The sequence below is a fragment of the Gopherus flavomarginatus genome, chromosome 10, assembly GCF_025201925.1.
Source record: "Gopherus flavomarginatus isolate rGopFla2 chromosome 10, rGopFla2.mat.asm, whole genome shotgun sequence".
Taxonomy (NCBI): domain Eukaryota; kingdom Metazoa; phylum Chordata; order Testudines; family Testudinidae; genus Gopherus; species Gopherus flavomarginatus.
The window spans coordinates 65,767,237-65,795,097 of record NC_066626.1 but is presented as its reverse complement, the minus strand read 5'-3'; the positions used below and the strand labels follow the sequence as shown (position 1 = coordinate 65,795,097).

Here is a 27,861-nt window from a genome sequence, read left to right as displayed (position 1 = left end):
GAGGCACAATCTAAAGGGGAGGACATGTGACCAGCCCATGTGTCTCCCCTGCCCAATGACACCCCCTCTCCGGCTCCCAGCCCTGGGCTACCATGCTGTTCCTGCCCCATGTGCCTGCGGGAGTGGGGGATACTCAGTCCTTCTCTTCCTGCACCTCCCCCACCCCCTGGAACATTCAGCTGCTCTCCCTGGCAGCCAGGCAGTGAGCAGGATGGAGCCACTTCTGCCTCCCTGGCTGGGAGACAGCGGTGGCCCACTCTCTGCCCAGGCTTGGCTGCCAGTGGGAGGTGGGGAGCTCTGGCTCACTCGGTCCCTGTCCCTGCAGCAGGGCCCAGATGGGGGGCAGCCTGCTGCTGCCCCAGTTCCTGCCATGTTTTTGGCTTGCTTGGCCCCTGTCCCCAGCAGCTGGGGCAGCAGTAGGATGCCCTCATCCTGGGCTCTGCTTGTGGGACAGGGACCGAGTGAGCTGGAGTGCCCCCATCCCAGCAGCCGAGCCAGGGCAGGGAGTGGGCTGCCACTGCCTCCTAAACAGGCTCTCTCAGGAAGAAGTGGCTGCATCCAATTCCCTGCCCGGCTGCCAGAGAGAGCGGCCAAATGTACCAGGGGGAAGGGGAGAGTGCAGGGAGAGAAGGACAGAGCCCCTCTTCCTCCACACCCCTGGCAGGCAAGTCAGTGGGGGGTGGGGGGAGAACCACTTGACCTCCATCCACCGTGTCATCTCTGAACATTGCAGGAATTAATGTTACCTGGCCTATGGAGAGAGCAGACTGCAGGTAGAATGTTAGATCTGCGTCTACCTTGCGTGCACATAATCATTTTTTTTGAGCTTCCTACATTACCTTCATTCCAGCACTGCTGTGTGCTAACAGTGGAAAGAAATGCTATCTTACACATGGGGGCTTCTGCACAAGATGGATGACTGACGACCAGTATTGTCAACCTCAAGACATCAAAAATCATGAGTAAGACCCTCAAAAACAATCAGATTAGCCCACAGTGGGAGATTGCAGCCAATTTCTTAATTAAGGGCAGCCTCCCCTCCCCTTGCAGATAGACTATAACAAAATGGTGACCCTCTTGCTGGTTTCAGTCCCATTGATAGTAATAAGGGATTGTGGCCATTTTGAGTAAGGGAAGATTCATGAGTTACAGCCTTTCATCATGTTTTCATTAGACAGGTGAAAAAAAACCCAACTCCCCTGCCCCAAAAGCATAAGAGTTGTAATAAAATCGCAAGAGTTAGCAATACAGTTGGGCACGTAAGGCAATGTTGAGCAAAACCAAGTGAGCAGCACATAGATCAACGGGGTACTGTGAAGAACCATTTCTTCTTATACAAGAACAAGGGTCCATCCATGGAAATTAATTTTAAAATAATAAAAGAAAATTTGGAATACAATATAAAATTGACCGGTGGAACTCATTGCCACAAGATATTTGTAAGGCAAAGAGCTTAATAAGATCCCCCAAAAGATTAGACATTCATGTGAATAATAATAAAATCTACTGCTACACTAAATAGAATAAAATATATGAGAGCTATCAACCTTCATATTGCAGACAACCATCTGTGGTTAGGAAGAATCTTCCCTTATAGATATATTATTGCATAATTATCCATGTTGGGTATTTCAGACCTTCATGAGAAGATCCTGAACTAGATGGACAATTGTTCTGATATAATATGACAGTTCCTGTGTACCATCTTTTTTATGGTCTCACTTTATGGGCACTGAAATATTCTCTTTCCACTCCTATTCCCTCTGTGGTACTACAACTCTAATAAAGGGAGTTAATAAACATTGTGTATATTCTAAAGATAATATTGAAAACTGCAAAATTGCATATGCATTTTATAATTGGTGTGGAAAAAGGGGGAGATCTAATCCTCTTGGACCCCCTCTCGCTCTCTTTCCTCCCTTTGATGGTAAGCAGCAAATTTTAATTAGTTTCATTTCCATGATTCAGTCATGCATATGTAATCTTTGTTCACACTTTTATAAAGTAAAATTAAGTGAAAAAAATTGGGTAATAATAGAAAGCTTGTCTGAGCAGAACAAATTTGAATTATCAAACATAAGGAAAGATGACTGGGGCTACAGGGCTTGAAGTTCTGCAAGGTTTGAGGTGGTTTCTCTGAAACAGGACTGCATAAATAATCCATTGAAACAGGTGCTGATTATCTAGTTATTGGCATCCTTTGTTCATTATGTACTTGGGCTGCCTAGGTGTAGAGATAACTACTGAATATGAGGACACTGCTTAAAAATATTTTTCTAATGCTCCTATTTTACCTTGAGATAAAATGTGACTTGAACTTGTCTAGTTAATAAAAATTACTGTTTGAACCCACTTTTCTTGGATTTAGTTTTAGAACAGCTCATCATACGGGACTTTACATGATTACAGCTGCTAAAGTTATTCTGCCGTTTTGGGAAAAACAACTTGCTTTGTACTGTGAAGTTCTCCTAACCCATACAGCCCCCCTAAATCAATGGCCCCAGGGATTACTTCAGGAGCCTTTAGTGTCCTGGTGTGAAACTAAAACTAAAGAGTGTATTAAATTCAGTCCCTCTGGGACGAGGCAGAGAAGAGGGAAATACAGTCTAATCCCTGCCAGTCATGATTATTGGAAGGAATGAGTGTGATTAGGATCCCTATCTGTACTATTTTTATCTAGCAGGGGGAAAAAATGGCAATGTAAAGAGATACTATTAATCTGTTTGTGCCCAGAGTTTGACTTACTTTAAAACTTGTTAGAACACCCTTTACATTCTAAATAGGTATTTTATAAACCTGTCACCTCATCATCAGTAATTTATTTATTTACACTAAGAAAACTATTTGTTCATATAGGGCTGCAATCAAAATATCAGGCTGGCTCCTCAGCTAGCGTAAATCAAGCCAGCCCCATTGAAGTCAATGAAATTATACCTGAAGGGAGGCTTAGGCCCACTTTATTTTGCTCTGCTGCATCACAATCATCCACGAGGAATGTGCTGATTAAAAGGAATGTAAAAGCAGAGCAACAAAGGAGGTTAAAATCAGTATAGAAGAAAAGCCTGAATCCTGCTCAGAGGGAAGCTAGTGAATGAATCTTCTCTCTCCAGTGTGCACCTCCCACACCAACCCCACCTTTGTTTGTCTCCTGGCTGGTAGGTTCAGGGTAAAAGCCTGTTACAGCGGCAGGTATCTGATTTCAGGAAGTGGAGGCTGCTTGTTTGGAAAGGCTGTTGCACTTTTCCCCCCCTACCCACCTGACTGCTGGTTAGTGACCACATCCTGTCTCTGACTCAGCCACAGGTTAATATTAAACGAGAGCAGCTGCACAAACTCCTGTCATCCCCAAGTTTGCCGTAGTGGAAGCCTGGGTGCAAAGTGTGCTCTGCAAGGCAGCAGATAACAGCAGTGGATGGAAGAGGTACAGCCCTGCAGATCATTGTCTGGAGTGTTTGAGAAAATAGAACTGATTTCAGGGGAGGAGGAAGAATGAAAGGAAATTTGTTTCATCTATCATAAGAAAAGTGGAATGCATGCTGAGAACTACCCTCTCTCCTCCCCACCAGGTCTGTGCTGGATTATTGACACAGTCTCTGTAACTAACAAACCAGCTTTGATTCAGGTCAGGTGTGGCTTGTAGAGTCCCTTTCACTGTAGCCTGCTTGTACCAGCTTGTGAATGTGAAAGGAGGAAGAGGGATCTATTTACTGCTTTACTTTGAAGATTGGAGGGAGTTGGTAAGCACTCTCTTCCCCCTGCCCCCCTACTTTTCCTTGTATTTTCCTGGACTTGGTCATGGCACAGCAAAGTGGCCAGGCAAATTGCTCTCATGTAATTGATCACAGTCATGTCCCAGAGTTCGAGGTTGCGCTGTGGATCAAGATCACTCTTGCCTTCATCTACATCTTTATCTTTGTCGCGGGGATCCTGGGCAACAGTATCACCATCCAGACCACCAAAGTGCTGCAGAGGAAAGGCTATCTGCAGAAAGAGGTCACTGACCATATGGTGAGCTTGGCCTGTTCCGACTTGCTGGTCATCCTGCTGGGGATGCCTGTGGAGTTCTTCAGCATTATCTGGAGCCCCTTCTCCACCCCAAATGGCAACGTGGCCTGCAAACTGTACTGCTTCCTCTTCGAGGCCTGCAGCTATGCCACCATACTGCACGTGGCCACCCTCAGCTTCGAGAGGTACATTGCCATCTGCCACCCCTTCAAGTTCAAGGCTGCCTCTGGACCCCATAAGGCCAAGATACTCATTGCCTTTGTCTGGGTCATCTCCATCCTGGTGGCCCTGCCCCTGCTCTTTGCAATGGGCACTGAATACCCCCTAGAAATTGTCCAAGGTCACCGAGGGGTGACTGCCTGTATCACACCTACCTCCAGACACAACTGGGCTAACCTGAAGCACAATGTCACTATATGTACAAATCTTGCTTCCAAGTGGACTGTCTTCCAGTCCAGCATCTTCAGCGCCTTCATTGTGTACATTGTGGTGCTGACATCGGTGGCCTTCATGTGCCGCAGCATGATGAAAACTCTGATGATCCTCAAGAATGGGACTGTGACGGTTAAGGGGGTACAAAGTCACCAGGAGCAGTATCTACGGAAAAATGAAAGCATGGAGAGCAAGAACTCCAGGAAACAGACCATCCTCTTCCTAGGTAAGGGCATGTTTTATTTGTAGGGGTCGGGAAGAAACTTAGAGGTATCTCTCTCATCCTGCCAAGGCCCAAATGTGTATTGAAGTATGGGATGCAGGTCCAAAATGACGGAGGCCCCAGAATTTAAGAAAATTATTCATACAGCTAAATAAATCACTCGATTTCCTCACTTTTGTGGTTCTTCATTCTTGATGAAAGTAACTTTAACTGTTAAAGTGATGGGACCCCAAGCTGGTGTGGAATGTGTGACTGAAAATGAATAGTGTCTCTCAAATGGCACAACTGAGGGCCATGCCCAGATGAACAGTTCTCATACCATCTGCAACCCTTGGCTTTCTACGCAAAGGCCAAGGCTGGGTGTTTTCATTCCAGTTTTTCTTTTTCTTTTCTTTCTTTCTTTCTTTCTTTCTTTCTTTTTTTTTCTTTTCTTTTTTTTTTTTTTAAGGGGCCCTTTACATTTTAAGTAATATATTTAAAAAAAACTGATTCCTTGGGCTGTGTCTTATTAACGTTCTACCATGTTAAAGCAATGAGGAGGGAGGGAGGTAGGTCACTAGGTAAAATCCAATTTACTTTTTGTATTTATGCTGCCCGGTTACTCTGTGTTTCTTTCCCTGTGGACAAATGAAGCTGGCCTCCACTGTGGTATACAGTGTTAGTCTGGTTGGCAGGGCGGAGGGATAGTGACTTGATGTCAAACTCTTCTCCTGCTGCCATTTTCCCCTTAAATTCCTGAATATGTGGCTGTTGCAAAAATGTGTTGTCTCACAAGATCTAAATCTCAGCCAATTCTGATGCATGTCCTGCTACCTGTGCTGAACTTTGTCAATTGTTGCTATGTTTAAGTTGAATGTTGATTGAAACTAGGCTGGAGAGTTCATTTGGTCTCACAGGTTGCTGTTGCTCTGGTTTGTTTGCTTTTTTTCCTCTGGTCTTATCTGAAGGCCCATAACCTTGGAATTACGTCTGATTCTGATCTCTCTCACCACATTTGTCAGACTAAGGCCACGTCCAGACTACCCGCCGTATCGGCGGGTTAAAATCAATTGCTCGGGGATCGATATATCGCGTCTAATCTAGACGTGATATATCGATCCCCGAGCGCGCTTATATCGATTCCGGAACTCCATCAACCCCAACGGAGTTCCGGAATCAACAGGGAGAGCCGCGAACATCTATCCCGCGCGGTGTGGACGGGTGAGTAATCCGATCTTAGATATTCGACTTCAGCTACGTTATTCACGTAGCTGAAGTTGTGCATCTAAGATCGATTTCCCCCCCCCCGCCCGTAGTGTGGACCAGCCCTAGGACTAATCAAGTTGTCATTTCACCAACTTGGAATCTTTCCAGGCTGTGATCCATGGAGCCTCCACCTCCAGTTGAGGGTGTTAGAGGTGCTCTTAATCATGTCCTGCTTGAATTACAGCAAAATCCTCATTTTGCTGGCTTGCTTAATACAATAGTGGCTATGGTAAATGAACAAGCTAGTGGACAAAGTAGGATTTCAGTGCAGCTTTTTGGCACTCTGATATCTCAGCAATGGGGTTGACGCAAATAGGCTTTTCCACTTAGAAAACCTTGCAAAGATTAATACTGAATGTCCTATATTCTCCTAGCTAGCCATAGTCTCGTTGTTATCCACAGCCCACCAAGCCTTTTCTAGAGGTCTATGGAATAGGGGGAAATAAATGGATAACCAGGAATTCTAGCTATAGTGAAAGGAGACCTGGTCTCTCTCTGGCCCCTTCTGCATTATGTCTGGGTCAGAATTGCAGACCCAATTAAAAAGGTCTAACCTAACTCCTGTAATTACATCTCAGTAACCAGATTAAAAGTATTGGATAACAGATGTGGCCAAATACATGCATGAAGTGTTCTGCAGGCTTCAAATGTAAGAAATTAAGCTTCAGGCCACATGCTTTATTTTGTCAAAACACTTGTCTGGTCCTTGTGTCAAAAGTGCATTTTTTGAGAAGAAACATTTTGGCTACTGTGGTTCTCTAATGATACTGCAAACTATTTTGGGATCATTTGGAATGAAAGGCACTGTATAAATGTGATACAGAGCCACTGAAATGTAAGTTGTTTTATCTGAACTGCCTTCTGGGATGGAAGGCAATGACTAATGCATGGAGCAAGGGTGAGAGAAGGTATTGCTGTTTAAGGTCTTTGTTACAGTGGGACCTTTCAGATATCTGTGGAACTTGCTCCCCTCACAAATTGTCCACATTTACATTTAAGTCCAGTTTAAGGCCCCAATCCTGCAATAAGCTCTATGTGGGTGCAGAGGGGAAACTAAATTACTGTGACTTTTCTTCCCGTTTATCCCCTGTCACTCTGTCTGGAGTGGCTTACAACCTTGAGTGCCTAACCTCAGGGCAGACACCCCAAAGGGGTGATGTGTTCTATTATTAGATTTCACCAACTTAGTAACGAGTGTATCCTCCTAAAGCGCTGTTAACAGCCTTACCATGGAGTCACAGACAGTCCCATTGGACACTCCAGTCTATCTTGCCATCCAGGCAAGCTGGATTTAGCAATGGTTCATTGGTATACACCAAAGATCACACACTATTCAGGTTGCTGCTAGTCCCAAGAGACCAGTCACTCACCCCCATGTTAAATTGTACCTCTGATCTCACACCGAAGACAACACGTAGCCAATCCTTAATCCTAAGGATTAAGAAAAGAAATGAGAACTTTATTACAGGTTAAAACAGGCAAACATTATATATACAAATCAGTTAGTCTGTAGTGCCAAAAGATGAGAGTTGTAGTAATCTGTCAGCGCTGAATGTCTTTTAGGGCTAATCCAGGTTGACCCTGGGGATCTCTGCTTCTGTTTCATAGCTCTAGCCCTCGGAGAGTCTCAATAGCAAAAGATGAAAAATTTTCTCATCCGCTATTTTTATTTCCTTCTTTCAGAATTCAAACTGCTGGGTTGAGCTTTTTTGTATGGAGCCTTTTCATGCTTGTTAAGGGGCAATTAACACAGTCTTTGTATTGTAATGTCCCACAATGACCCATTTAGTTTTGGTAGCCTTGATGAACAGGAGACAATCCCTGCTGAGAGGGCTTATGGTTTCATAGCAAACATTTTTTTTTACAGATATTCTAAGTGAGATTAATGCATGCAGCAATTTACAAGCATTTCATAAAGTCTAAACACTAAACCCATATCCATCTTAACCATACTGATACACACGTGAAACAGACAGTATTCCAGCAATGAATTTGTCAGTGCTTGGCCGAGGCCTAAAACCTTGGTAACAGCTGGCCCCTGGTTTGCCAGCCTCACAGTCCCTACCTCTACTTCTTAATTTTTCCATTGACTGTCCAGTTGGAAATGGGTCAGGACCAATGCTAAAAGCTAAATGAAAGCAATTGGCTGGTGCTTAATATTAAAGGAATTTGCCGCTGGTATCTAACATTTTCTGTGTGTGACCAGCTTGCTGCCGGTGTTGGAAAATGCTTTCATGAATTTCCTGAAATGATTTCTACGATGTATTTCAAATGGCTCTTAAAAATATGAGTCTCACTAATTAACTTGGGTTAGGAAATAAATTAATGAACTGAAGAGGAAAAAATCATGGCCTGCATCCATAAAGATAATACAATGCAATTTAATATGCGGATTTCATAAGAATTATGCTTAAAGGCAGTTTTAACCAAGAAGAAACAAACATATAAATTGTTTACAAGTTGCTGAATTTAAATATGTTGATTTAGCAGCCCTCTTTGTATTTCATTTAACAGATGAGTCAAATTAAAACAAATATTTGCTCATTTCCAACATATTTCTCATTTAATGTAAAATGTAAATGACAGCATATAGCAAGATGTCTTTGAGCATCTAACAGCAATAAAAACAATCTAGCATTTTCTTTCTCTAGTTGTTAAAAGTGATAACTTCTACAAAACTGAAATTCATAAATCTACCAAAGATGAGAAGAATGTAAGTAGAAAAACACAGAAGTAGAAATGGATGCCTTTTTTTTAGTGCCATATTATTGTGCCATGTTTGGCAATAATGAAAACAAATTGGGAATGTTGACAGTGAGAAAATATTTCCTGTATCACTTCAGAATCTAGTAGATAATTTGCGGGAAGGAATCAAGATGCAGATGGGAATGGACAGTCATAGCCTAGAGAAAGCATGTGTTTGAGGGAGAATACAAAGGTAGATACTACTGAAATATGTACAGAACCAAATTCTTCTGTTACTATAACTGAGAGCAGAAATTTGATTCATATTGTCATGATGCTTGTCTGATTTTCAGTCTGATAGTCTATAACAGGGGAGGGCAAACTACGGCCTGTGGGCTGGATTCAGCCCGTCAGGGCTTTCAATCTGGCCCATGGGATTGCCAGTCCCGTGGCGCAGCGGGGCTAAGGCAGGCTCCCTGCCTGCCCTGGCCCCGCGCCTCTCCCAGAAGTGGCCAGCACCATGTCCCTGCGGCCTCTGGGGGAGGTGAAGGGGGGGACAGAGGGCTCCGTGTGCTGCCCTTGCCTGCAGGCGCTGCCCCCGCAGCTCCCATTGGCTAGGACTGGGTAACTGCGCCCAATGGGAGCTTTGGGGGTTGTACCACAGGTGAGGGCAGCGCGCAGCAGAGCCGCCTGCCCCACCCCACCCCCAGGAGCCACTGCTGGACATGCTGGCCACGTCCAGGAGCAGCATGGGACCAGGGAAGGAAGGGAGCTTGCCTTAGCCTCGCTGTATGCTGCTGCCACCCCAGAACCGCTCGAGGTAAGCAGGGGCCGGAGCCCACATCCCAACCCCCTGCCCTGAGCCCCCTAGCCCTCATCCTTGAACCCGCCTGCCATAGCCCTCCTGCACCTCAACCCCTGAGCCCCCTCCTGCATGCCGCACCTCGCCTTGCACTCCTCCAACCTCCTGCCCTGAGCCCCCTCCTGCACGCTGCACCTCCCCCTGTACACTAACCCCTTGCCCTGAGCCCCATCCTACACAGTGCACCCCTTCCCACACCCTGCACTCCACCCCCTGCACCCCAACACCCTAGCCTAGTCCTACATTCATGGCCCTGCATACAATATGCCCACCCAGGGCCCGCACAACCATTTGGGTGACCTAGGTGGTCACCTAGGGGGCTAGGATTTGGGGGGCAGCATTTTCTTCGGCAGCGACCGCGGCGGCCAGATCTTCAACTGCCCCAGTCGCCACTGGCATTTAGGCGGAGGGAGTTCAGGCAGGGGAGCGCGGGGAGGGCCGCCTGCAGCAAGTAAGGGGGGGCTGGCACGCAAGGGAACTCCCTGCCCCAGCTCACCCCTGCCCCGCCTCCTCCCTGAGCACACCGTGGCTGCTTCCCTTCTCCTGCCTCCCAGGCTTGCAGCACCTAAGCTGATTGGCTCCGCAAGCATGGGAGGTGGGAGAAGTGAAGCAGTGACGGCGTGCTCGGGGTGGAGGCAGAACAGGGGTGAGCTGGGGCGCCTCAGGGCAGAGGGGGGGAGCTGCCGCATGGGGGGAGGGGGCACCTCAGGGTGGGGATTCAGGGATGGGGGAGGGCTCAAGGTGGAAGTTTCGCCTAGGGCGCAAAAATTCCTTGCACCAGCCCTGTCCCCACCCAGATGTGGCCTTCAGGTCAAAAAGTTTCTTCAGCCCGGTCTGTAATATCCTCACATGATGGTCTGGATTCTGGACTGTGACTGAGGAACACTTGAAGCAGTTCTGGTGATAGATGGTATAAAGGTGGATTTAAACCACTTTTGTCTTCCCCAGTTCTTGTGGTGCTGGTCTAGTCTGGGCTAGTCTGAACCCTAGGCCTTCAGGGTGCTTTAATTTACTCCAAGATCTAAAGGGGCTGCTCAGGCATTTGGAAATTACTGGGGTGCCAGGATATCTGGCCACACTCCTCTTCCTCCAGACTCAAGAACTAGGCTGGCAGTCTGGATGGGAGAGGTGTGGGAGCCACAACAGCAATTTTGGGTGCATAGTCCTGGTGGAATCCTTTGATATCTGGGCGAAGTTGCCCCAGTGTGTCGGGGGATTGACTTGTAACTGTTAAGTGGCACAGTGCTGTTCCTTTCATATGTCACAGTGGATATAAGTGCTGTAGTACCTCACTGCTTAGACAGCTCAACTTAAGTGTCTTGCACTTCAGATACGTACACTTTGAGGTTTTTTTGCAAGCAACTTTTTTTGTCCTCGCCTGTGTGTGTGTGTTAATCACTTGGAAACTGAATCTTCTCTTCTTAGTCATATGAGGAAACTCCATTTCCTCCATGGGACTACTTGTGTGAGTAAGGCGAGTAGAATTTGATTTGATATTGTGTGGGCTTTGCTTAAATGACTCATAATTGACCGTGCTTCCTTGTTCACTGCAAACATCGCTATAAAGTCCATCTCTATTGGATGATTATCTTGGTCCTGGTGTTATGAGCAGTGAGGAAATCTATCTATTGCCTGTCAATGTCATTTTGTATGTACCGCTTGTGCAGTATTTTATGTTTAAACTTCTTGCTTCATCTACAGCAGCAGAAGTTAGTTAGTTACATGTTCAGACCTGTGCCCAGGAAAAGTGCTGGACTGGTAGAACAAGAATAAATGGAGGATAAACCTAGGCAACAGCAGTGCAAGCTTCCCCACAACACTCAGTCCATCTGCGATCAGGTGGGGCTGTAGCTTGTTCAGCTCCGGGCCTTTCTGCCAAAAGCTAAAATGATGATAAAAGACCCAGCTAAGTGCCAAAGGTGGTTTTGCACTGCATGGACATGTCTGGGCATTTATTGTACACTTGTCAGTACAGGCTCTTATCTTTCTCTATCTGAAAATGTTGAGATCTGTGGTGGTCATAACCTCTTTTCTGCTGTGGAAAGGAGTATCAAAGTCATGGGCCAGCTGATGGGAAATCTGTATACCCTGCTTGAAGCATGAAGCAGCTATGTAGCTTCTCAGGGTATGTCTACACTGCAGTTAGCTGGCATGGGCCAGCAACAGGTGTCTGGCGCGGGATAAGGGGCTATTTAATTGCAGGGTAGATATTCAGGCTCCATCTGGAATCTGAGCTCTAGGATCCTATGAAGTGAGTCACAGAACCCTGACTTTAGCCCACACTTAAATATTTACATTGCATTTAAACAGCCTTGCAGACTGAGTCCCTGTGAGCCCAAGTCAGCTGGCATAGTTGAGCAGCAGGTGTCTAATTGCAGTGTAGACATACAACTGGGAGCAGCAGCTACTGAGGGTTTGGCTGGAGTAGGGGCTGCAGCTCCTTCTCTCTCTCTCTCTCTCTCTCCCCTGACTGTAAAAGGATCTGTGTAAACACAGATCTACTGACCCTGATCCTCTCCCAACCCAACAGAGCCAGCTCTGCTGTACACATAGGATACAGTGCCCCTGGCATGCCAGCAGCCCAGCTGTCTCCCTGCTACTGCAGAAGAACCATAATGTCAAATATCTCCCGGGCTCTTTAACAAGCAGGAATAGAAACTTTTCATACAAGCTTGGTATAGCTTCTTCATTAAAAGTTGTTACAATCTGGTGGTATTTTTAGGGTTGATTTGGCATAGTGCTGATGTTACATGCATTAGACAAATATGGAGAGGTCTCTCCACCAAGGAGTTTACAATGTACCAGATTTAGTGTTCTGCCACAAGATGATAGAGTTCATTTTGATCTTATTTGTATTCTATTAGCACCAGGATTGTGTGATATGCTGTATAGGACGTGACAATCCCTTCCCCAAAGAGCTTACAGTCCATATACACAAGACAGAGAAAGGGGTGGGAGAAGAAACAGGCACTGAGAGCTGAGGCAACTTACCAAATGTCACCCAGATCAGTGGCAGAGCCAGGAATTAATTGAACCCAAGTCTCCTGAATATCACACCAGTGTCCTATCCACTGGAAAACACTGCCTCTTTGATACCTATTGTGTCACCACTTAGTATTGACTTTTACAATAGGCGCCTAACCCCACCGTGCTATTTAGAATAATCGCAAAACATACTGCTGCCAATGTTCACTACTCATTAGCTTGGCAGTTGTTAATCTTTTTTAATTCTGCACAATGCCAGTTTTAAATGAACAGGCATGCGATCTGACCTAAACAGTCAATTTAAAGCTAAATATAACTAGAGTGACCAATGCTAGCACTTCTCTTTAAATCAGAAATTAAAAAAAAAAGTCCCCCAGAACTGAAGAAGGGCACCTGATTTTTTCCCACTCATTATGAACAATCTAGTGTTGGCAGATTAATGTGTAGCTCAAAATAAAGATATCGTGTATAGAAATAGCCTTTCAAAAGATCACCAAGGAAATATATTTTGTAAGGCACTTGACAAATGGATTTTTCAGGAGAACAGATTACTTCAAGTTCTCTGCTAAAAATATGTGGTTGTCATCTAGAGATGACTCAGGTACTGAAAAACTTGACAATGGTAGGACTCCTGTTACAGGAAAATTAGAAATTTCCTCATAGGCTGGAAATTGTCTGCCTCTTTTCCTTACAGAAAAAGGGACAGCTTGGAGACTGAACAAAAATTGAAAGAACAAAGTGGTTGATTAGTTTCCAGACTATAACTCCACCTCATGTACTTAAACCCAGTTCCACTGACTCCCTTTGGTACATTTCTTTAATCATGTATCAGAGGGGTAGCCGTGTTAGTCTGGATCTGTAAAAGCAGCGAAGAGTCCTGTGGCACCTTATAGACTAACAGACGTATTGGAGCATGAGCTTTCATGGGTGAATGTATGGATGCATGTAGTGGAAATTTCCGGGGGCAGATATATGCAAGCAAGAAGCAGGCTAGAGATAATGAGGTTAGTTCAATCAGGGCCTTCTTCTAGCAGTTGAGGTGTGAAAACCCAGGGAGAAGAAACTGCTTTTGTAGTTGGCTAGCCATTCACAGTCTTTTTTTAATCCTGAGCTGATGGTGTCAAATTTGCAGATGAACTGGAGCTCAGCAGTTTCTCTTTGAAGTCTGGTCCTGAAGTTTTTTTTGCTGCAGGATGGCTACTTTTAAATCTGCTATTGTGTGTCCAGGGAAGTTGAAGTGTTCTCCTGCAGGTTTTTGTATATTGCCATTCCTAATATCTAATATTCTTTAATCATTCCACTCAAGTTCCCCATAGACTTTATTGGACATGTGCAATGAAGATGCATATGTAGTAGACTGGTGGTTATTTTCATCTGTGCATGTTCTACAGTTCTCCTTCCCCATATATTTCCTGATGGGGACGCCTTTGGAGAGGGACTCTAGAGGGCTGGTCTACACTATCGGGGGAAATTGATCTTAGATACGCAACTTCAGCTACGTTATTCACGTAGCTGAAGTCGAATATCTAAGATAGGATTACTCACCTGTCCTCACTGCGCGGGATCGATGTCCGCGGCTCCGCATGTCGATTCTGCAACTCCGCTGGGGTTGGTGGAGTTCCAGAATTGATATAAGCGCGCTCGGGGATCGATATATTGCGTCTAGATGAGACGCGATATATCGATCTCCGAGCAATCAATTTTAACACGCTGATACGGCGGGTAGTCTAGACGTAGCCTCTGTTACACAAGTCAATAAACTATATGCATCGATATCACCTGGTGCTTCGATATTGTCAGATCTCATAAATTTAGCAGGGGCAGTTGGATTAGTGTTTGGCTGAAGAATTTAAGGGAACATCTGGATAATCCAGGAAGTTGTGCTGGTGGCATCCACTCTGCGTCAGTACTGAGTCAATGCCCCAGCACTGTATTGGTGTTGTCTTTTGAATAAGACATAAAAGCAAAGGTCTTTCCTGCTTGTTGTCCCTAAAAATGCCTTCATTCATTCCACAAGAATAGGGGGTGTTAACCCTGGTGTCTTGCCCAAACCTGGGTAATTGTGTTGTGGTGATTTAAAACTCCCCCATGTGTTCAAATGGAAATAGTTCCTTCCCTTCTGTCCCAAATGGTTCCATAGCACTGCCATGTTCTGTCACACAGATATTGGATTTCACCCCAGAGGTAGCTGCATTTCATTGGAGGGTGATTAACTCCTAAACAGTTCCTGAGGGACACTGTGGTCATTTTAGGTGAAAGTCTTTAGATAAAATATTAAAGGAACCATCAGTCATCCTCCACTGAAATACAGCTACCTCTGGGTTGGAACGTGTCATCCATTCTGTATTCAGAGCTCCACATTAATGATGGGAAGTGATTTAACATCTCCAAAGAAAACTACTGCATGAACTCTACATTCTATCCAGCAAGTTTCCCTGGGTTGAATTTGGGTTTGTGGGACAGGGGGGAGAATCAGGGTTGACATAGTCACAGTGCTGCTAAATATACTGACCTAGGTATGTTTACTGGCCATGAGTGATCAAAGCCTATTTAGGGAAAAAAAAAAAATCAAAAGAGCATTTCCAGCAGCACAGTGCTAGGCACAGCACTAGCCAAAAGAGATGATTACACCTTTTTATATGGAGCTCCTTTTGTCATGGTTCTAGATGTAATAATTTTATTGCACAAACATCAACAAATAGGGATTTAATAATATAGTGTTTAGGAGAGAAAAAGGTAGATCTGTGGTAATAACACAGAAATGGGAACAAACTTTGGAATCTTAAACATACACTGGGGAAAATATAGTCATCCATAGTGATACACTGAACATCTGAAATGCAAATATCTCTTACTGTTGGTCGGGACCCCAAATGAGTCGCAGGTTCATTTAGATGGAGTCACTAGGGCTGGCATTAGACTTGCTGGAGCAAGGGCTCCGGAGCCTTCCCAAAAGGATGTGGGCGACGGGGGGTCCCTATCCCTCTGAAGTCCTGCCCTCAACCGAGCCAGAGCGAGATTGGGATCCCGGCCCTGCTCCTCCTGCCTCCCGGGGTGGGGTGAGAGCAACCCCTTGCCCCTGTTCCTGCCCCCCAGACTCCCTGCCCAGGGCAGATGGAGGGTCCTTGGCTCCTCACAGCTGCCTGTGTGGCTCTTATCATGGCTGGGCTGTGGCTCTGAGGGCCCTTCTCTCCCACACCTCAGGAGGCAAGGGGAGGGTCTATGCTGGGGGTGGGGGCTGGGATCCCAGAGCCAGGTAGGGGACAGAGCCATGTGGTCAGCTGTGGAGAGCTGGTGTAGAGTTATGGACCCTTCAACTCTATCTGCCCTGGGCAGGGCGAGGATATGGGCCGGGCGCTGCTCTCAGCCCCCCACACCGCCCCGGCCGAGCTCCAGGCTGGCCTGGATGGGGGCCTTGGGGGGGGTGAGGGGAAAGAGGTGGGTGAAAAGTGGACAGGCCAGTCCCGTCCACTTTCAAAAAGTGGGAGGACCATGGCCTGAAGCCCGAGCCCCGCCATGAAGGGCTGAAGCCGAAGCCCAAGGGCTTTGTCCCCATGGGACTCGGGCTTGGGCTTTCTGTCCTGGGCCCCAGCAAGTCTAATGCCGGCCTTGCCAAAGCCTGAGTCCTGCCACGCGGGACTGAAGCCCAAGCTCAAGCAATTTAGCTTCATTGGGGCCCCCTGGGGCATGAGATCATGTAGTAATTTTTGCTGTCAGAAGGAGGTCACAGTGCAGTGATGAGAACCACTATGACAGTTTTCAGTTGGAGATTAGAGTGAGGAGGATGACTGAAAGATCTGTGCAGAAACTGCTTCTTAAAAGTCTATAAAAGGTAGAATAACGTGGACCACACCAGAAGGGAATTTTATTCCCAACATGGAGCTAAACAGATGTGTCTGGGAGATAATTGCTGGGATGTTCAGAAATGTATCTTGTCTGAGATGTCTGTATTCATGTGGCAACCTGTGAACTGTTTCACGCTACTGAATACAGCTTGGTTTTGGTTAATTTGGTTAATTTTTCGTTACTCAAAATGTATATTATAAATTAATCTTTCCTTTTATAACTACCAAGTGCACATTTTGTGTGGGAGAAAATACTATTTTTGTTTAGCTCAGGGGTCCTCAAACTGTGGGTCGGGACGCCTCAGGGGGTAATGAGGCTATTACATGGGGGGTTGTGAGCTGTCAGCCTCCACCCCAAACCCTGCTTTGCCTCCAGCATTTATAATGGTGTTTTAAATGTGCTTTTAATTTATAAGGGGGGGGTTGCACTCAGAGGCTTGCTATGTGAAAGGGGTCACCAGTACAAAAGTTTGAGAACCCCTGGTTTAGCTTTTGTTTGTGTGAACCCGAATAAGTACTGCATAATAATAATAATACAAAAATTAAAACTCACCTCCTTTAAAAATTCATATGGACAACATGAATAAGAATGATTATGATAAAAAAGGGGTGAGGGAAGAGTGTCAAACATGGAGCCAGAGAGATCATTCTAAAACCCAACTTTGGGGGCAGCAAAGAAGTTGGCCCATAGACTTCATGTTCAGAAATAAAGCTAAACCTATTATTTTTCTCAGTTCCTCCTTCCTTTGTAAACGGTTATTCATACAAGTAAGAGATTATCAGCAGGCAGGTTTAGTCTAATAGTCAGTTGATCTTGATGATATATTACTCTTGCATCTGATTTAAAGGATCAGAAAGATTCTTTCTCCCTCTTGGTAACCATACAGATAAAGTCTAGCAGTGTAAATTACTTGGATTACCCTAGAGGAAAGTCTGAAGGGACATGTTTTTGCCTTGAAGGACATAGATGTGGCACAGGTAAAAATTGAAATCTTAACTGGTGATCTGCAGTGGAGAATATTGTTTTGAAATTTCTCCTGACTAGTTTTGCAGCTGTATTAGCTACCCAGTAAAACTGCAAGTCTAGGAATCCACTTGTCAGAATGGAAGAAGAAGAAAATAATAAGCTTTAGCCTGCTGGTTGCTGGTGTGCAGTTAGTGCTGAGATTCTAACAGCTGCCTTTAGGAAGTCAAGGAGTTATGTATGATCAAATTGAAAGCTCCAAATGACTAATAGCTTCTCTGATATTAAAGCTCTTTCATTAAAATTCACAGACTAGCAATTATTGTTTAAAGATAATGGTCTTAACATCAGCTAGAAAACAAAAGATTTAATTTTGTGAAATGTGGTATAATCGGAATTCAAAACAATAGAAGAGTAGATAATGCATTTAATTTTCACAAGTGAAGACTTCAATAAATCATCTGTGAACTTGCCACAAATGAGTCTTATCTGTTGAAACTGGGAGAGGTGTGTGAGCAATCTGTGCATGATGTGGTGGTTGGCTCAGAGGGTGACAGTGAGAAAACATTGCCAGAAGGGAATACTAATGCCTGGCATCATGGTATATTGTCCAGAGGAAGAGAATGGTATTCCAAAATTGTAGAGGTTGTCTTATTTAACCTGAGTGCACCAGGTTACTAGTGGAGGCACTCTCTCTCTCTCTATTTTATTATTAACCCTCCTCAGCTGCACACATACTCATATTGTCCCTAAGTTTCCAGCTTGTTGGAAGAAGTCCTTGAGGCCTTTCTTTCTTGCTCTCAGGAGGTATCTTTGGAGAGAGAGAGAGACAAGGTAGGAAGATTTCTGTCTACTCACAACACTTGAGCAGAAGTAAGCTTCAGAGAAGGATGTTGGGTGGGCTCTTTCTCTCCTCCTCTGTTAAAGAACATTCTGAGGGAAAAGTTCTGGGTACCAGCAGGCGCACTGCCCTCTCAGATAAAGGGAGATGAGAGGAGGGTAATGGGACAGCCTTGTTGCTATTTTTTTCTGCCATGTAAGAGTGGGGAATAAGAGGTTGAGGTGTAAAGGTCAGTGCTAACAGTATTCTTAATGCTTCTGGCACTCTGAGGGGCTTCGGCTGCGGAGAGGGCCAGAGTACTAAAGAAATCTCTCTAATCCACCTGAGGGCTTCCTTGTGATGTTAGTGCTAGAGCATGGAGGGGAAAAGGTGGGCATATGCCTGAGCTGTTTGTCTGGGTGGGAGAAAGGGTCAGGCTGATACGGGTGTCCTCAACATGTACTCTTTTTCATCTGGTGTAACTGCAGTTTTCTTTTGTGTATCCTTTTGGGTAATTGTGTCTTGATTTTCACTAAACAGAGGACAGGTGACGTGAACGGAGAATAAAGAGTTCTTTAGATATTCATAGATTCCAAGGCCAGAAGGGACCATTGTGATTATCTAGTCTGACCTCATGTGTAATGCAGGTCAGAGAATTGCCCCCAAAATAATTCCTAGAACATACTGTTTAAAACAACATCCAAATTCTTATGAGCCCTAATGGTGTATGCACATAAAGACAAAAATAGCTCCACAACCATCAAATTTTGAGCTGATGCCACTTCATTGGGATGGCAGAGGATGTAAATTAGTGGTGAATCTAGCTTTCTGACTAAATATTTTTGGGGTTACATTACTTTTAATACTCTGAACTTTTCACTTGAAACAATTTTAAGCACTCTATTGCAGTGTAATTACATTTTTGCATGTTTTAATGAAAAATAATAACCCCTTTAACACTTCGGTGGCCTTTGGCCTCCTTTAGACTCTAATCTAACATTCTTGTTTTCTGTATATCTTGTATACTTTGCCATCCCCAGTATAGGAAAAGCAGTCTAATTATGCTAAAAGTAAAACCTTCCATCACTTGAGAGGCCAATTAAAAGTGACAGTATCTATAACAGTTGGTAAACTGCTTGCTGTATAACAGGGAAAAAAATTACACTGGATTCTGCTTATTTCAGCTTTAAATTATAGCGTGGAAAGCCAAAAAAGACCCCCACAGAAATGTAAACTATCTAATCTCAAGCAAGTTGTGTGTGTGTGTGTGTGTGTGTGTGTGTGTGTGTGTAAATGTATATATGCAACAAGAGTCCAACCAACTTTTTCTGAGGGTTTTAAATGATCATCCGTAAAAGGTAAATACTGTACTTGTATCCTATTTTGCATCCTCAATACACAGCCTTTCCACTCACCTATATTAGATGGTGGATATAATTCCTGTGTTGTTAGCATTGTGTTGTTGGTAAAATTCTAAAACCTAGCACAGCCAAAGACATTGATTGGATGGTGTAGAAACATGGGTCAACATTTTCAGAAGTGAAAAGCTGGTTGGCACTTTTGTTATTATTTATTTGTAATATTTTTTTAAAGGCATGTTTTTTGTCACAATTTAATTTTCCATGGGTAATGTGTTTTTTCTCAATTAATTCTAGAATTCTCTCCCCCTCACTCCGCCCATCAGAAAAATTTTGGGCCAAAAAAAAAATCTGTTTTCAACATAAAGCCATAAACTTTTTGAAACAAAAATAGAGAAAACAAAATTAACTTTCCTCAAATATTTTTGCAGGACCAAAACAACATTTTTCCACTCAGCTCTAGAGTGACACACTTTTTAAAAATGCTTTAATTCTTAGATGCCCAATTGAGACACCTTATGAGGGGCTCAACTTTCAGAAAATGTTTCTCTGAAAACTGGACTCTTAAAATGTCTGATGTTGGGCATGCAAGAATTGAGGTGCTCAGATACCATGGTAATAAGCAGAATATCAGAACCCGTATTGAATACAATGAGAGCACCAAAAATTACTAACTACTATTGAAAAATCTTAATCTTAGATAATTAAAATAGTGAGAGTGTTTATAAAATTCGTCCTTTTCACCCCCTCTTCTGTGATTTAGTTGGGGATTGGTCCTGCTTTGAGCGAGAAGTTGGACTAGATGACCTCCTGAGGTCCCTTCCAACCCTGATGTTCTATGAATGGGTCCAAACCACATAATGCTAGCTTAGTACTAGGCTACACTGTCTATGTTGTATCAAAGAAGGTTGACTGTGGCTTCTACTCTGCCAAATAAAAACCAAATCCTTGGTGGTTTGTCAAGGATAAACAGAAGTCAAGGGCAAGTGCAGTTGCCCAGCAGAATTGATTAGATTAGGCTTTAGCCTCTGAAATATCATCAAAAGGTCTTTTACGCTTTTTCACAACAAAGCTTTATTTTCTTGATTATTTTTTCCCCCCAATGAGACCTCAAAAATAGATTTAGAGCAGATTTTTCATAAACACAAAGGGTATTTAGGTACCCAGATTCTATTGAAAGTCACTGGGAGTTGGGTGCGTAACTCCTATTTCTATAGCTAACAGAATTCTTATCTGGTCATAATTACTGTGGGTTAGATTGTGAGCCATGTTTACTTGCATTGGTGAGTACTTAAACAAAGAAGTTGTCTCATGGTGCAAGATTTTCCAAGGTATTCAGGTGCCTAAAAATGCAGTTGGTGTCTAGTAGGATTTTCGGAATTATCTGTCTGCATCTTTAGATGTCTAAATATCTTTTTAAAAAAATCTAGCTTGTTGACTTTAGTGGGACTACTCATTTGTGTAACGTCTCACCAATGTGAATAATCCAGCCCTATGCAATTGCTTCCTTTATATTGAAAACCTAAGCTATATGTTCAGATTTCTTAAACTAGACAATTTCTGTCTGACGCTAGTTGGATGTTTCACAAAGCTACTGAAGCTCAGGGCTTTAAGGCGATCAGATACCATTATGATGAGTATGATATGAAAACGCAGAAGCCATCTGTAGGAAGGATGGGAGTTCATTGCTCTTTGATTATGGGATTTTGTGAGTTCTTTATGGCTGACCCAGCAATGAGGTTATTTCCTCTGACTAGGGACGGCGTGTGCAATGTGGGTGTTTTTTATACTAGCAGAAGCAGTTCACTGTTAAGGTGAACTGGCTTGTATAAGTCATTTGATGAGCGCTAGTGATTACATGAACCTCTGTGGCAGGAGAGTGCTGGAGCCAGTGGAGGTGCAGCAGACTGTCTCAAGTGATACTTCCTGGCTGGCAAATAGCTCAAGTTTTCAGAAGTCAGAATAGGAAACCCGTGAGATCTATTTCCACCTGAAATACACACACAAATGGTTCCCTGCCTATGAGCTGCTTCCCATACAAGTAGCTTTGTGTCCTGAGAAGAGTAGGAAACATTCACCAAAAGACCAAGGGTACACCCAGGTTGATGCGCTGCAATCCCTGCTTGCCCTTTGATGTGCACGCTACTCAATTTGTCTGCTCCAAATCTCCCTGATCCAAGACCCACCTTAAAGCATTCATTTATTTTCTGCTTCCCTAGTGTCCCAGCCCAATCTGTGCCTTGGATGTACTAATCCATGACCTATTCAGTTGTGAGTCTGTGTGTCCAGTGTAAAAGCCTGTGTTGTGAATTCTTTCTTCCAATAGAGAATTGGTTTAACCTTATCAGACTGAAGTGAAGTTTTAAAATGACTAGATGTTTGTTTGCTGACAGGCAGATAATGTCCTCTAGATTGTGATAGTGTGAACAAAGTGCAGTAAAACCAAATCATAACCCTTTGTTAGGCTTCAGTCAAACCACATTAAGCTTTGGCAATAAGGTAGTGCTTGGGCCGCGTTGGCCTTATGCAGAGCATTCTCATTTTGAAATTTTATACAACGAAGAGATTTTGATATTTGCATAATTCAAACATGAAATCCACTAACAACCACAGAAGACTTGATTTAATTAACTCAGGGCACTGCCGTTCCCAGTCTCAGGCAGATGGCAAATACCTTTACTGTAAGTGTACTTAAAGATTCACTTCTTTCTTTAATCAAGCAACAAAATCTTACCCAAGGGAACCTGAAATTGACTCCTCTTTTCCTCAGACTGAATAGTACAGACACCTTTTGGGTTACATATAAGGTCAACCCTTCTTTGTTTTACAGATTAGCTGGAGGGGGTGGCGGGGGGGTAGGGAGTTAATGCATTCTGCTACAACCCTTTGAAAACCTGTGCAATGTGTATGGTTTGCAAACAGGAGAAATTAGATCCTCAGTTGCTCTGCCTAGTTATACACTGAATTCATTAGAACTATGCCCACTGACATCCACTGATGATTTGGCCCTATTTTTTTTTTAATCTCCCTTTAGTAGAGCACGGTAACTTGTGACACACAGATTTTTTTTTTTTCCTGAAGAGTATCTCCAAGGTAAGCAATTATAACTTCCTTTAACTATTTTCTCAATGTTGCATCCCCGGGGGCGGGGAAGGTGGGGCAAAGGGAGCAATGGGGCCAGATTTTCAAGCCTGGCTACATCCTCTCTGTACAACACAAGTAGCGTAAAGGGGCAATATTCCACCTCAACTCTCTAGCACAAAAATTCCACAGAGTAGGGGTCCTCTCTGCTTCTGCAGCCATGCCGCTGCCCTTGTGGGGTAGGGATGTGTCAGGGCATGGCAGAGCTCCACCATGCCAGTCCTCCACTGCATAAGGTCCATTGAGGTTCCTATGTCAGAGAGGCAAGTTAGAGGTATCTGGTGGCAATTCTAAATGGCAGTGTGGCTGGACTTCAGAATCAGGGAACCACGGCCAGGTGCCTGGTCTTCTCCTCGTTCCCTGCACTGAGCAGAGCTCTGGTGCTGGGGTGAATCCTCCCCGCTTTCTCCCCATTGTCAAACAAATCCTCATGTGTGCGTGCGAATGTGTGGTAGTGTTTTCTTTGGGAATAAAACAAACGTGCTGTCTCTGTATCAGAGCCTTGGATTTCATTCTCTCCCCTTCAAATATCAGTTTTCATTTCCATTTTCTTATATCAGGATAACCTGACCTCTTACCCATTCCTGCTTCTCAGAAACATTCCCCTGAGCTTTATCAAAACCAGAGTACTCTGCTACATTCTAATGGAGAGCTGATCCACTATTTTTTAATATCTATATATTTCTAGAGCCGAGTTGAAACATATATTTCATTTTTCTGTCTCCCTTTTAAAACACAAAGCATTCATGGTGAGGGTTTTTTTCTTCAGGTCACTAATGAATTTAAGAATTGCTCTCTGCCTCTATTTCCTGCCAGCTTCCCCTCCAAAAGAAAGTCACAACTTTGTTTGAAATATAATCTGAAGAGAACTCTCAAGGGTACCCAGAATGTTGGAGTTTGACCTCTGGAAAATGAAGGTGTCTCTGTTGTTGATTGTATATATTTAAGTGACTTTAAAAAACAACAACATACATTTCTTGTCATTTGTCCTGCAAGACATTACGCTTGCCTTACTGTCCCCATTTCAATATCCATTCTTGGCTACCTCTTATTAACCTGCTCAAAGAAGGCTGCTAGTTCAGCAAAATGGCTCTCAATTGCTATCAATGAAACAGCTCTAAGAAACAACTTACTCACTTAAGGTTAAATCCTGTACTTCCCCTTCTCACTCTTGAGTCATCTACTCCCTATAGATATGGAAGTACCTACATTCAATTGGTAAGTCAGACCAGACTCTGAAGGCGCTATACAGGAAGATTTTGGAGGTGGTTGTGTGAGTGTAGGAAACATTGTTAACAGAGGCAGACACACGGATCCTAATGCCCATTTATGGACAGGAGGTCAAACAGCAGCTGCTTGATACTCTGTGCCTTGATGGAGGATTCTATCTCCTTGCAGAGATCATCTGAGTAGGGATGCAGAATTTGACCTGTAGATATGCATATGCTACATCATAGACATATTTGAATTTAATTATGATACTCTGCTACCTTGAAAAATTGGTGTAGTCAACTTAAACTTACAGTAAATGCAAGACAACGAAGTAGTTGCATCCTGGAAAAGAGACAATAGATAAAATATTGGAATGAAGCAGTGGGGAAGTCATAGAACAAGTAAACTCTTGTGTACCAGGAAGATTGATTTGTGCCAATAGCTCCATCAAGGATAAGATTAAAAGATGTACTTTAGCTATAAGTGCTGCACAAAAGTTGGTGACAATATGGATAGATAAAAACATTGTTTGGTACCAAAGTGAAAATTTGTCCAACCAGTATACTAACAGAATTCCTCTTGGGTCTGGAAGAAGCTGCCTTAAATGAAACCGACATCAGACGGATGGAGGCAGTAGAGATAAGAGTTCCTTGAAAGATGACAAGTGTAAAGTGGAATGACTTGAAGACACATGGCGTTAGGAGAATAGAATGTGAAATCAAGGTATAGGATTGGCTGCAGTTAAAAAAGATTATGATGGTGGAGACACTGTAGAAGACAAACAGCTGATAGAATGCCAAAGATGATGATGCATATTCAGCCAGGGTCAGTCAGACCCTAGAAGCCAACCACGGCCAAGATGGTAGGACATCAGATGCAGGGACATGACTAGGTTGGGCTTCATGGAGGAGCAAGTCGTGGGCAGGAATGAATGGAAATACTGTGCTCCCTATGTCTGTTAAGATGCTTTGGTTTGAGAAGAAGATAGTTTTTACACACACCACTAACCTGGAGGCAAGGGGCCAGTCTTCTATCATTCTAACTTATGTCCTGAGCATTGTTCCACTGGCTGAAATTCAGAAAAGCATGTTAAGTGACATTTCCCTGAATTGGGGCCAATATTCCTCATTCTTCTTCTTTCTCTTCTTAGGTATCAACTTCCCCATCCTCGAATCAAAAGAGGAAGAAATGAAATTTTCCTTAATTGTAGTGGCTAGTTAGCAGTAACGCCTTTGCTGAGTAACATAACCACTCCAAACCCACCCATGGAAGAGTGAGCGCTTTATGCTGCACTCCAGTTCCTAAAGCAACAGGAATTGAGACTCTGTCACACGGCAGCACAGAGCCCTACAAGAAGGCAACATGTTGCATTTTGCCTCATGAATACCAGTTCATTTACCCAAAAGTGTCACCGTTCAGGGCAACTGCACCTGTATTTCCCCGCTATGGTCCAGCAAGTGTACCTGGTTAGAATTCTGGCTCTCCAGCCATCGCTCCTCTTGGGTGGAGACACATGTGTCTCCCTCCTGACAGGGTGTTTACAGGCTGCCCAGCTCCCTGCCCAACTCCACCAGAGAGGTCCTTTGGGGCCATCTGCCTGTCCCAAGTCAGGATAAAGGAGGAGGGTTGGGTGTGGGGCTAGCAACTCCACCTCGTAAAAAATCAACCTGCTACAGAAACGCCAACAATAGAGACAACAGAGACTTTTACCCTGGAAAAAGAACGGTCTTCAACTCGAAGATGCATGACGCTGGGTGGTAAAAGCCGTGAGGAAGCCACTAAGCCGATTACCCTTCTAGAGCGAATGGCCCAGGATAGAGGACTCTGGAGATCTGTGGTTGGCGGCCCATACCCCAATTGGGGTGACAGGCATGAGTGAGTGAGTGAGCTCCCTGCCCACACTCTGAAGTCCCTAGCAAAATCACAGTGCTTAAACGGTCCTGCTCTGCCTTTCAACTTAAAGGCTATAAATAGCGTAACAGCCCACAGTTATAAAGAGCTGTGTGGTAATTTTTATAAGCAAGCACAGTTTAATTTTAAGGGCAAAGCACTACAGAGAAAATGAATTTAGAACAATGGAAGAATGAATTCCTACTAAGTTTATCAGAGATCAATCCTTCCACCTACTCTGTAAAGCCTCTGGTTGGTGCCAGTCCTTCTAAGTCCTCCGTAAGGATCAGGCCTCACCCTTTGGAATAATGTCCTGGCTCTCGTTGGATCAGAAGAAAGACCCTGAGTCAGTTTTAATTCAAGCTATTTAACAAAAGGTCTGTTTTGTTGGCCGTGGAGAATCCAGCTTGAATCAATATGTGTAAGTCTCTCTCTAGGTAGTGGTACTCTCCAGAGGTGTTACAGCCGGAGTGAATTAGCCTGAATACCTGCCGTCCCTCCCACGCACTGTTTAGGTCCAGGAAGGCTGTTGTTCCCCTTCTCCCACAGAAATACATAAACTTAATTCAATAAAGTTTGTCCAGGATATTGTAGGAAATTGCCCTATCTGTTACAAGGAGACCACCATGTCTTCGTGTTCCTGGAAATTTGTGTTTAAATCCTCAAGCAGGTTCAGCAAAGGCGACTCGGCTCTGACCCTCTAGCAATGGCAGCTTCATTCAATGAAAGTACCAAGAATTAAACAGATCTGGAGAATGAATCGATGTGCAAAGGTGGCACTTACAGTGGATATCTTATTATAATGCCCACTAGGAAGTGGAATTAGTTCTTCAGCGCATCTGAACAGCAATTAAACCATAATGACTCTCAAGCCATCCCGGGTCAGAAATAATTGAAAATGGTGACTTAGATGTGATAGGCTCCGTATCTTTTTACCCATCCCTGAGAAATCTAGTCTCCCTGAGCTGCAAATGTCTTTTGTAACTACTTGGCTTGGTTTTCTTATTTTTAATAAAGTACTTTCTGATCACTTTTGTCCAATCTATTTTTGATGAAAATTAAGAAGAGCCAGGAGGAAAAAAATGTCTTTTGTTTTCAAGTGAAAATTGATGATTTTTGATCTGGGAGCTGATGTTCTACAGGAATAGTTGAAACAATAATATCATGATAACCCCTATGGTAGCTTAAAATAGAAAAGCTCCCTAGTTAATGAATATAAATGAATTTACATTCACTTCCATTTTTATGAGGTTACTAAAGCTGATTAACGTTAAGTACCACAAATTTATTTAAAGAAGTTGAGTAATTGTTCTGATTCCTATCCCGAGAACATGCAATTTATTTATTACTCTGATTTTTAAATGTCCTTGAAATCACACTGAGTCCATGGGTTTGTCTTTGTCAGAGTTTTACAAGAAGTGGTTTTATCACAGAAGCAGAGAGGCAAACATGAGTAACACTATACAAATTAAAGAAATTGTGGTGAATTGTTCGAGGTAAGAATCAGAACTGCTCTGAAGTGAATTCGAGTATCTACAATCTCATTTAACATAAATGGAATTCTATATCCAGGACACATTAAATTAGAAAAACTGGTATAGTTTCATTGCAACGGAACAATAACCCTTCCATTAGAATATTTAAAATAAGTTAACTTGCTACATTTGTATTGTGATTCTTTCTGATTTAGGGCAAGATTGACTTCAGTGAGACTTCTTGTGGATTAAGGTACTTCTTGCTGTAAGAGTTTTTAAATAGTGAGGATCAAGACTAATTTTTTTTGTCTCAAATTTTTTAGTAATTAAATGAAGTATTTGTTTTTGTATTTAGGCGCCAAACTTGATGCTGTATAATAGGGGTTCTCAAATGGGGGGTCATGACCTCTCGGGGGGTCATGACCTCTCGGGGGGTCACGAGGTTGTTATATGAGTGATCGCGAGCTGTCAGCCTACACCCCAAACTCTGCTTCGCCTCCAGCATTTTTAATAGTGCTAAATATAAAAAATGTGTTTTTAATTTGTAAGGGGGAAGGTCAGACAGAGGCTTGCTGTGTGAAAGGGGTCATCAGTACAAAAGTTTGAGAACCACTGCTCTATAAAGAGTTATGACCTACTTAAAGGAATTCTCTGGATCTGAAATATCTATAACTTTCTCCCCAGTGATGTAGCTGGTGAATGAAAATTGGCCTCTCATG

At 43.6% G+C, this 27,861-nt stretch overlaps 1 protein-coding gene across 1 annotated transcript in view; it reads left to right on the top strand.

The window, feature by feature from the left end:
- The first annotated feature begins 3,238 nt into the window (after positions 1-3,238).
- Positions 3,239-27,861, top strand: part of GPR39 (G protein-coupled receptor 39) — a 123,484-nt gene continuing 98,861 nt past the window's right edge. The window contains exon 1 of the mRNA XM_050916030.1: positions 3,239-4,663. Within this exon, the coding sequence (XP_050771987.1) occupies positions 3,796-4,663 (868 nt within the window). The 5' untranslated portion in view covers positions 3,239-3,795. The remainder of the gene's footprint in view (positions 4,664-27,861) is intronic.